This window comes from Aphanomyces astaci (genome assembly GCF_000520075.1).
Source record: "Aphanomyces astaci strain APO3 unplaced genomic scaffold supercont1.33, whole genome shotgun sequence".
NCBI classification, from domain to species: domain Eukaryota; phylum Oomycota; class Saprolegniomycetes; order Saprolegniales; family Verrucalvaceae; genus Aphanomyces; species Aphanomyces astaci.
Genome location: NW_009798296.1, coordinates 356,978 through 365,399, shown reverse-complemented (window position 1 = coordinate 365,399; position 8,422 = coordinate 356,978). Strand labels below are relative to the sequence as shown.

The 8,422-nt window shown below is 47.5% G+C and overlaps 4 protein-coding genes across 6 annotated transcripts; 2 read left to right on the top strand and 2 right to left on the bottom strand.

The window, feature by feature from the left end:
* The first annotated feature begins 325 nt into the window (after positions 1–325).
* Positions 326–2,313, top strand: H257_11335 (hypothetical protein). 3 transcript variants are annotated; one of them, XM_009838232.1, is made up of 5 exons: positions 326–934; positions 994–1,178; positions 1,491–1,602; positions 1,896–1,989; positions 2,064–2,313. In XM_009838232.1, the coding sequence occupies exons 1-5, from the start codon at positions 379–381 to the stop codon at positions 2,167–2,169; spliced, it is 1,053 nt and encodes a 350-aa protein (XP_009836534.1). In that variant the 5' UTR covers positions 326–378; the 3' UTR covers positions 2,170–2,313. The 3 variants fall into 3 exon arrangements, with proteins under 3 accessions (XP_009836534.1, XP_009836532.1, XP_009836533.1); XM_009838230.1 differs by having other exon boundaries at positions 1,896–2,313; XM_009838231.1 differs by having other exon boundaries at positions 994–1,602.
* A 164-nt stretch (positions 2,314–2,477) lies between these two features.
* Positions 2,478–6,520, bottom strand: H257_11334 (hypothetical protein). The gene is made up of 16 exons (XM_009838229.1): positions 6,334–6,520; positions 6,054–6,206; positions 5,834–6,001; positions 5,360–5,457; positions 5,220–5,309; positions 4,731–4,840; positions 4,530–4,671; positions 4,342–4,446; positions 4,176–4,275; positions 3,961–4,113; positions 3,782–3,906; positions 3,667–3,736; positions 3,517–3,611; positions 3,316–3,426; positions 2,765–2,964; positions 2,478–2,706 (listed from the first exon to the last, which is right to left on the bottom strand). The coding sequence occupies exons 1-16, from the start codon at positions 6,488–6,490 to the stop codon at positions 2,553–2,555; spliced, it is 2,031 nt and encodes a 676-aa protein (XP_009836531.1). The 5' UTR covers positions 6,491–6,520; the 3' UTR covers positions 2,478–2,552.
* Positions 6,521–6,627: 107 nt separating this feature from the next.
* H257_11333 (hypothetical protein) lies at positions 6,628–7,101 on the bottom strand. The gene has a single exon (XM_009838228.1). The coding sequence runs from the start codon at positions 7,050–7,052 to the stop codon at positions 6,660–6,662; it is 393 nt and encodes a 130-aa protein (XP_009836530.1). The 5' UTR covers positions 7,053–7,101; the 3' UTR covers positions 6,628–6,659.
* A 104-nt stretch (positions 7,102–7,205) lies between these two features.
* On the top strand, positions 7,206–7,979 carry H257_11332 (hypothetical protein). The gene is made up of 2 exons (XM_009838227.1): positions 7,206–7,379; positions 7,423–7,979. The coding sequence occupies exons 1-2, from the start codon at positions 7,213–7,215 to the stop codon at positions 7,928–7,930; spliced, it is 675 nt and encodes a 224-aa protein (XP_009836529.1). The 5' UTR covers positions 7,206–7,212; the 3' UTR covers positions 7,931–7,979.
* Positions 7,980–8,422: the final 443 nt, after the last annotated feature.

Here is an 8,422-nt window from a genome sequence, read left to right as displayed (position 1 = left end):
AGTAGTAACAGTAAATAGTCGATTCTATTTTCACAAATGTGAGCTGATTCCACGGCGTTATGTTTATTGTAGATTCGGTATGAATATCCGGTCCGTCCAATCGAATCTCGTACTTCTTACGTCGCACTACATTTGATTGAATATTATGCAGTAGTGATTATCTAAAATATTATTTCTATTTTCCATGTCCTTTCCTTGAAATTTCCCGCCCGTGAAACCTCGCCGCGATATTTGATTGGCTGCCAAATAATAGCCAATCAAATATCGCGGCGAGGTTAACAGTAAATTGGGAAATAGAGTACCACTTTGGTACTTCGAAGTAGTATTTATTTCGACTCGTATTTTAACCAATCAACGCAAACCTTCGAACTTTTCAAGATGCCGTCGGAAGAGGGCATGGTGACGAAGCTTTTTGCGGGCTTCCTCTGTGTGTGCTGCTGGCTGCATGGGGCCACGGTAGGCGTTGCTGTGGGCGACGCGTTGGATCTGGCGCAGTTCTTCGTGCTGTCGTTGGGGGTGTGCTTCTCCATCTCAGCCATCTACCCCACGTCGCGGCGACTCGCAGCGTCGATCCTGTTCCTCGCGTGTGCAGTGTTCCTGAGTTCCCTCGTCAAGTCCATCGTGTTCTTCCGCACACCGAATCACTTGAACGCCGTGCTTCCGGACATCGGTCACGACTTCTTGCCGCCCGTGCCGTTCCCGCCGCAGGTGCTCCTCGTACTCGTGTGCACCGCGACCGCCGTCTTCGTGGCGTTCCATCCGTCCAAGATGGTCATAATGCGTCGGTTGTTGCTCATCTATGCGACGTTGATCATGGCCCGTACCGTCTTGGCGCTCATGACGTTTCTCCCCGACTCGAACCCGAGCTGCCTCGCCGAAGAGAAGTCGGTCAGCGCCAAGGAGGTCGTCCAGCACTTCCTCGTCTCCCGTCGAGGTGCACACCTCTCTCCCTCCCTCCCTCGATCTTCCATCTTACTCATCTACCTCTTCCAGGCTTTGTCGAATGGATCGACCACCAGCGCAACACGACCCTCCACGGCTGCCGCGACACCATCTACTGCGGCCACTCGACGCTGCTCGTGCTCTGCGGCATGACGTGGCACACGTACTATCAACGGGTGGAAGCCCCCGTCAACTGGGTCAAGTCTATTGTATGGGTCTTTGCTATCATGGCCATGGTAGGCAGGCACACCTTCAACTCTGCGCTTTTCAATCATCGAATCTTTCACTCTATTCTTTCAATTCATTTATTATATAGTTTCATCTATTATTTGGCTTAGTATATCATTTCATTCATCTATTCTTTCACTGCATCAATTCTTTTCAATTCATTTATTTCTATAGTTTCATCTATTATTTGGTTGCATCTATTCTTTCGATTAATTTATTTTATAGCTTCATCTATTATCTTAGTGCATCTATCCTATCGCTTCATCTATTATTATATAGAGTATATTTATATATATATATTGTGAATTGTTCGTATTTAGGTGAGTTCTCTGGGAAGAAGAGAAACGTACACGCTGGATGTGGTGCTTTCGACGTACTTTGCTGTCACTACTTGGGCCACGTACCATCGACTAGCCAACGACGTACTCACAGGTGTGTAGAAATATATATTTATTTCCTGTGCGGTGGATATATATATATTTCCTGTGCAGTGGATATATATATATTATATATTGATAGTGTAAGCTAGCGTTTTCCATGTATTTGTATGTATGTTTGTATGGTTGGTGGTGGAGTGTTGATCTATCGATGTGGTGGTGTGATTCCGATAACTCTGTGCAACCTGGCTGTGATAATTCGACACATAATTGTTTTAGAGATATATATATTATATATTACGTGTGTTTTGCATAATTTATATATATTTGAAAATGAATTGTATGTAGGACACGTGTTTACGAGCGTGTGGTTGATTGATAAGATGATTGTGTATCCGCTGGTGGAGTGGATGGAAGCTGAAGGAGGCCCGAAGACACCCCGGTAAACCGAAATAGGATATCTCAATGATATATATATATATTTCGATATTTATCCGTATTAACTGGGGAGTTTAGGTCGAGTAAAAACGTGCGGTTGTATCGACGCGATACCAAGGACCACGAAGAATGGACGGCGGCCGTGCCACGCCAAAAAAACACGTTCCGAACAAGCGAGTATTAGGACGATATCGTTCCGAATAGAGGTAGCAGACGTTTCATATAACTTGTGGCAGACAATCAATCGACCAATCAAAGCCCAGACAGAGCACGACTTATTCATAATAACGTAAAGCAAACATCGTCAACAAATTAGTGTGAAAGAAAATCCACACTCTTCACATACAAAAATCAACCCAAACCTGCCAAACAATATGGTTGAAAGTGCGAAGTAGTACTATACTACGTAGTAGTTATTTGTGTGACAGGGTGACTGACTGCACACAATTTAATAGGAACCTCCACCCCCCCCCGTTCAGTCGAACACGACATCGCATATTATGTTACCCCCTCACGTGCCCATTTAAATTGGCGTCGACGTTGTGTTATGACGAACTACTACAAGTACTAGGCAATTTCATTGGCGACCTTGGCGGCCGAATTGAGGTAGACTGGCTCCATATACCCGCAATCCCCGCGGCTTCCCGGGCCTCCGTACCCGTCGCTGCTGGTGAACCCTTCGGCACAGATGCAAATGCCATGCAACGTGTCGCATGTGCCCCTACAATCCCGCTGATTAGACAAAACAAGAACCTCCCACACTTTATACTCTTCCCTACCGATTCGAGCACACGGCGTCCTCTTTGGTGCCGACAACAGACCCGCCCGTGCCGTCGTTCTTGACCGTGACAGATGTGACACCGTTGACTGTCGTGCGGATGGTCGGAAGTGTTCCGAACACCGTTCGAAACGTGATCGAAATCGAGTTGATGCCACTTGCTGTACAAGCGGCGGGGCCCGATGAATACACGACAGACACCTACAAAAAGGTGTGGCCAAATCGATCAATATAGTGCCACATATATCACACCATGACGGTCATCACAATACTGCCATATCTATCATTATGCATGCAAACCAATCCCAATAATGCAGCATCTAACACAACCATCGTTGTCACAAAACTACCACATATATTATCACTCTGCATGAAATTCAATTTTAATAATGCTTTATAGCCATAATGCCACATAGATCACTACGCTTATGAAAGAAAATAAATCTTAAGACTACCACATATATATATATATATATATATTGCTAACACAGAGTGTACATTAAATATACTGTTAAAAGTTGGGTTTTACAGGATGATGTAGGTAGATAGTACCTGCCCAAACGCTGGCAGCGCTTGCAATGCGACCGTTAAACTTGCGGCTGAGATGGAGAACGACAGTGCCGGCGTCGTCTGCCCTCGGAACCCCAACGTAAACGTGCCCGTCTAATATATATATTAATATATATATTTCAATGATATAGTTTGGGATGAAACACTGAAATATATATATACATATATTCAGAATAGTGATACCGTTCCAATGCATTGCACGACTTGGATGGTGTTGGCTTGGGGGCGGTTCTTCGTGTCCATCCTTGTCACGGGGTCGTCCCCTGTGGGGCATGTGACTAGAGCCATATTAAACCCAGTGAAATCCCTCGCTTTAACGACATATATCGGTACATTTGGAGCAATCAAAGTCGGTGTAGCCGGGGTTGCACACGCAGCCTTGCAATTGGTCGAAATCCCACGTCTAGAAACACTCGTTAAAGTACCGTGAAAATGACACATCATGTACGGGGTAATTGTTTGGAATGGCGCCGTAGGTTAACTTGACGGGGTCGCCGTTAATGACTGACAGTCCCGCCATGGACTGGATCGTTTGGCAGGTGCCGTGGCCACTGCATTCGTTCGGACATACCACTACAAGATGGCGTGTTAACTGGGCCGTACGTTAACAACAGTTAAACTACTCACTTCGGTTGCATGACGCCCCAGTAAACCGCGGGTCGCACACACATTCGCCCTTAGACCGGTCGCAAGTGCCAGCGTTGGAGCATTCGGCTAATGCGTGGGCCCCCTGGGCGTCAAAGGGCATGTCGAACCAGGCTTTGCCCACAGGACAAATCCCTAGTTGACCACGTCGTTGGGAATTTTCTCATATTTGTCAAATAGGGGCCGAAAGTACGTACGCTCGGAGCAGTCGCCGCCTTGGAACCCGCTGGCGCATATACACGTGTACGTTGGGGGGCCCTGGCAAATCCCATGCCCGCTGCACGCCAGCACCGATCCCTATATCGAGGGAATCCCAAAAGACAATCAGTTTTGAAGGGTATTTCGTTACAAGAACGCTCGTACGGGGCATTGTGTGATGGCGGAAAAGGCGTACCCACAGTCCCCCCGTGTACCAATGTTGCCGTTGCCGTCGCTCGAGAAAAAGCTCATGAAGCATGCACAAATGCCCTATTCACACACATAGTTCACATGGGGACACGTTTCGGAATTGTTCCCATGGAAACATGGGCATTAATGGGAAAAAACCCCACCGACGTTCGATCGCACAGCCCGCGGTTCGAGCAAAACGCGTTCTCTTTCGTGCCGTCCACGGCCGTGGTGATGGTCAGGGTAGGGATCATTCCCGCCGATGAGTGGGTCAATTGCGATGCATCCCCAACGACCGAGGGCAAACTACACTAAACAGTTAATACTACACTCCCAAACCAACTAACGGCCTCGTCGCAACTTACTCGCCAAAGTCCTGGGTGAATTCCAACGCAATGTTGTTGCCGAGGATCGTACAGGCTTGGGTAGTAATGCCTGAGTAAGACACCGCCACACCATTCACAGAAGGCAACGCCTGAACAACCAAACAACAGAAACGAGTAACTAGTTAGTACCATGTTACTAGTATATTGTGCTTTTCAGTCAAATTTGCGTATTTTGGGGGATTGATGAAATCGCCAATTTATCGAGCAAAGGAGTATGATTGGCTACAAAGAATGAAGGTTGCAATATGATTGGCTAAGTATATTGATTGATCCATTGCAGTCACACAGATGCCAGTTTTACTTCGTTTTATATGGAATTTCGAAGGTCCGGTGATTGTTCGGGGCGGTTAACCAATCACCACTGGAGGAAATTATGAGTAGAACACGCAATACCATGGTACTGCATAATAGACCCACATCGAAAACATCGACACAATACTACTGACTGACGTTGTATTTTCGACTTACCCCCACTTTAGCTTGCACGGTGGCGGCAGAGTCAGACGGAGCGATCGGAACTGTGGTGTGGCCTCGAAACGTCAGTGTAAATGCCCCCCCCTAACCCCCCCAATCCCAATGAGGTTTATAAGGGAATTAATCAACTTTACCGTGGCTTTGCAGTTGACGATCTGCTTTTCGTTGTATTGGAGTCCCGTGGGGTCATAGATAGTTCCTGTCAGTGGGTCGTCTCCTCTTGGGCATTCGCCTACCATTAGTATCTTTGATGAAACTATTCGTTTAGAGAAGGCATGTATATATATATTTTTATATATATATATATATTGTCAAAGCGATTCGAATCTGCATCGAATGTCCGAAGAAGAGAATCGCCTAAGCCAATCAAATACCACGTTCGGTCGAATTTCTGCCAATCCAAGTCCAGGTATAGACAGACACCTTGTATCGTATATACGTATAACGTTATACGTACAAGAGTAAATTTGATCACATGGATTCGAGTGACACGACTATACTATTTACTAGATATATATATTTTCCCTGAAAGGATAGAAAAAAAACTTAACATGAAAAACATACATCTAAAGTCCAAATTTAGGCGAAAAGCACAGTGTAGAACGTACTGATTTGGCAGCTGTAGCCGCTGTACGGGGCATCACACATGCACCCGTACAGCTTGGTGGCGTCCCAGTTGGTGTCGTACGGGAAGGGCTGGCCCAGGCCTCGGTCTTTGGTCAAGGCATAGTCCTTCATGCTGACGCAAGTGCCGCGTCCATTGCATGCACAGGCGACTATGAGGATTATTCCCCATGAATGCATGATTGAAAGGGGAATTTTCCTTACGGCGGTCGCAAGCTTGACCGGTGAACCCCGACAGACACGTGCACACGCCCGTGGTGGTGTCGCACTTGCCCCGGTTCGAACACACCGCCAAGTTGTGCGCGTTATCGTTCGCGACAGCAAAATCCGACCACGCTACCCCCATCGGACATTTGGCTACAACGTGACACACACATTGCACTAGACGTTATACTACTTCAAAGTAGAAGCAAGGTTGTTTTGGCTGAAGAATATAGAGACAATTTGTATGGAATTTGGTTCAAAATGATATTCGTTCGCGTACCAATAGCACAGTTGTGGCCAGTCCAGGACTCGGAGCACCGACACACGCCTTGTTTGAGGCAAAAGCCATGCCCACTGCAGTCCTGGGGGCAGGGAGACCCAGCTACGATGCCCGCAGTTGCCAATACCAGCAGCACCAGCGCACACACTTTTGCCATCCACACGTAACCACCGCCACTGCCAACAAATTGTGCTTTATATGAATGGTGTACATATGTATTTATAGGGTCCCGTTTGAAACGCCCAAGTCGACTTGTCTGCCCAACTTTGTATGAATACCCTGTGGAAAGAGTTGTCTGCGATACCGTACGATGCATGTATATTAAGTTACAACTCGTCGTTGCTGAGGTGGCATTGGATGGCAGCTAAATCCGCATCGGAGAATGCGTCGGGGTGCCCTGGAGACGACAGCTGGGATGATCGAAGCGGGTAGTCGCTTTCGATCTCGTTCCACTTGCAGCATGGATCTCCCAGCTCTTCCCCGTTCGTCGCGCCATCCCCGTCAGAGTCCATGGCGCACAACAGCTTGGACCACTTGTAGCCGGCGTCGATGAAGTCGTTCCCAAACGACGACAAGGCATCGCCGCCGCCAACCTTGTTGGCGTGGCCGACGGCTGAAAAGCCTTCGACTTCGAACCCGTTCGGGATCTTGTACCGAAATTCAGAGTACGCGTGGACACTTCCGACCACTGCGGCACACGTCACCGCTACAGCCTGCATGATTTGGAAGCTGATGTGAACTACTAGAGGAATATTATTGACCAATGAGAGCGCTTAACTACTATGATTGGCTGAAATGTTACATTTTCCAAGAAATCCTCAAATTAATATCCGGTGTATCCGGATAACGCGTCATTCACACTTGAAAATGACAACCAGTATGTCGACAACCACCACCGCAACACATCCAAGCATCCTCTTGGTGGGCGATTCCATCACTCAACTCGCATGCGACCCCATGCAGAACGGCTTCCAAAGCCTCCTTGAACGCGACTACATTCGCCGCCTCGATGTGGTCAACCGTGGACTCAGTGGCTACAACACGAGGTGCCTTCAACACGCTTGGGTCTTCTCCTTGATATCCTCCTAGGTGGACGTTGGATGTCCTGCCAGCGATCTTGCAGGACGCGTATGCACACCGCGCGGCTCCCCTTCTTGTGACCGTCTTCCTTGGTGCCAACGATGCCGCCCCGCCAGGCTCGACTCAACATGTTCCCCTACCCGAGTTCCAAGCCAATCTCCGAGCACTCGTGGAGCTTCTTCGTCAGTGGTTCCCCTCGTCAAAGGTGCTTCTGCTGACTCCCCCTCCTATCTCCGACACCAGAACCTGCGGCCGTCGTAATGACCTCGCGCGAACGTACGCTGCCGCCAGCGTTGCCGTGGGAACCGCGCTGGACATTCCTGTTGTGGACCTATGGACACTCCTGCAAGAAGACCGAGACTCGTACTTGGTCGATGGACTTCACTTGAATGCCAAGGGCAACATGGCGGTGTACAACTCACTGACGCAGCACATTGCCAGCCTGTGGCCCCACCTTTCCCCCGACAACCTGCCCTTTGTGTACCTTCCTTGGGCATCAAATGTCCAATCCAGCTAGATTTTAGATCTCACGCGTAATTCACCAGTATTTGCTAATGAAACGGTAAATTTTTTGATAATTTTAGCATCTAGTAACCAGAACGAAATGCTACAGCATTCTGGCCCAAAACGTCATTTTGGGACCAAATTCAATAAATCTGATAAATATTGAAACATGTTTTGCTTTAGAGTTTTATTGTGCTTTTCAGTCAAATTTGCCTATTTTAGGGGATTGATGAAATCGCCAACTAATCGAGCAAATGAGTATGATTGGCTGAAAATATTGATTGATGCATTGCAGTCTCAAAGATACCTCTTCAACTCAGTTTTATATGAAATTTCAAAGGTCTTGCGATTGTTCGGCGGTTGATTCAACCAATCGCCGGAGGAAATTTTGAGTTGAACACACAATAACCCAAATCCAATAATTCCAAGTTGAACGTTGAATTTTGAGATAATTTTAGGGTGTCTACCGTATACCCCCCGCTTCAGTCAGTACAAGGGAACTACG

Coding starts and splice junctions, on each gene's coding strand:
- H257_11333 (XM_009838228.1), bottom strand. CDS start 7,052: ATGCAGGCTGTAGCGGTGACGTGTGCCGCAGTGGTCGGAAGTGTCCAC.
- H257_11332 (XM_009838227.1), top strand. CDS start 7,213: ATGTCGACAACCACCACCGCAACACATCCAAGCATCCTCTTGGTGGGC. Junction 7,380..7,422: donor CTCAGTGGCTACAACACGAG/GTGCCTTCAACA, acceptor ATATCCTCCTAG/GTGGACGTTGGATGTCCTGC.
- H257_11334 (XM_009838229.1), bottom strand. CDS start 6,490: ATGGCAAAAGTGTGTGCGCTGGTGCTGCTGGTATTGGCAACTGCGGGC. Junction 5,310..5,359: donor TCGTCAACTGCAAAGCCACG/GTAAAGTTGATT, acceptor TGGGGGGGTTAG/GGGGGGGCATTTACACTGAC. Junction 4,276..4,341: donor CCGCCATCACACAATGCCCC/GTACGAGCGTTC, acceptor CCCTCGATATAG/GGATCGGTGCTGGCGTGCAG.
- H257_11335 (XM_009838232.1), top strand. CDS start 379: ATGCCGTCGGAAGAGGGCATGGTGACGAAGCTTTTTGCGGGCTTCCTC. Junction 1,179..1,490: donor TCTTTGCTATCATGGCCATG/GTAGGCAGGCAC, acceptor GTTCGTATTTAG/GTGAGTTCTCTGGGAAGAAG. Junction 1,603..1,895: donor AGCCAACGACGTACTCACAG/GTGTGTAGAAAT, acceptor AATTGTATGTAG/GACACGTGTTTACGAGCGTG.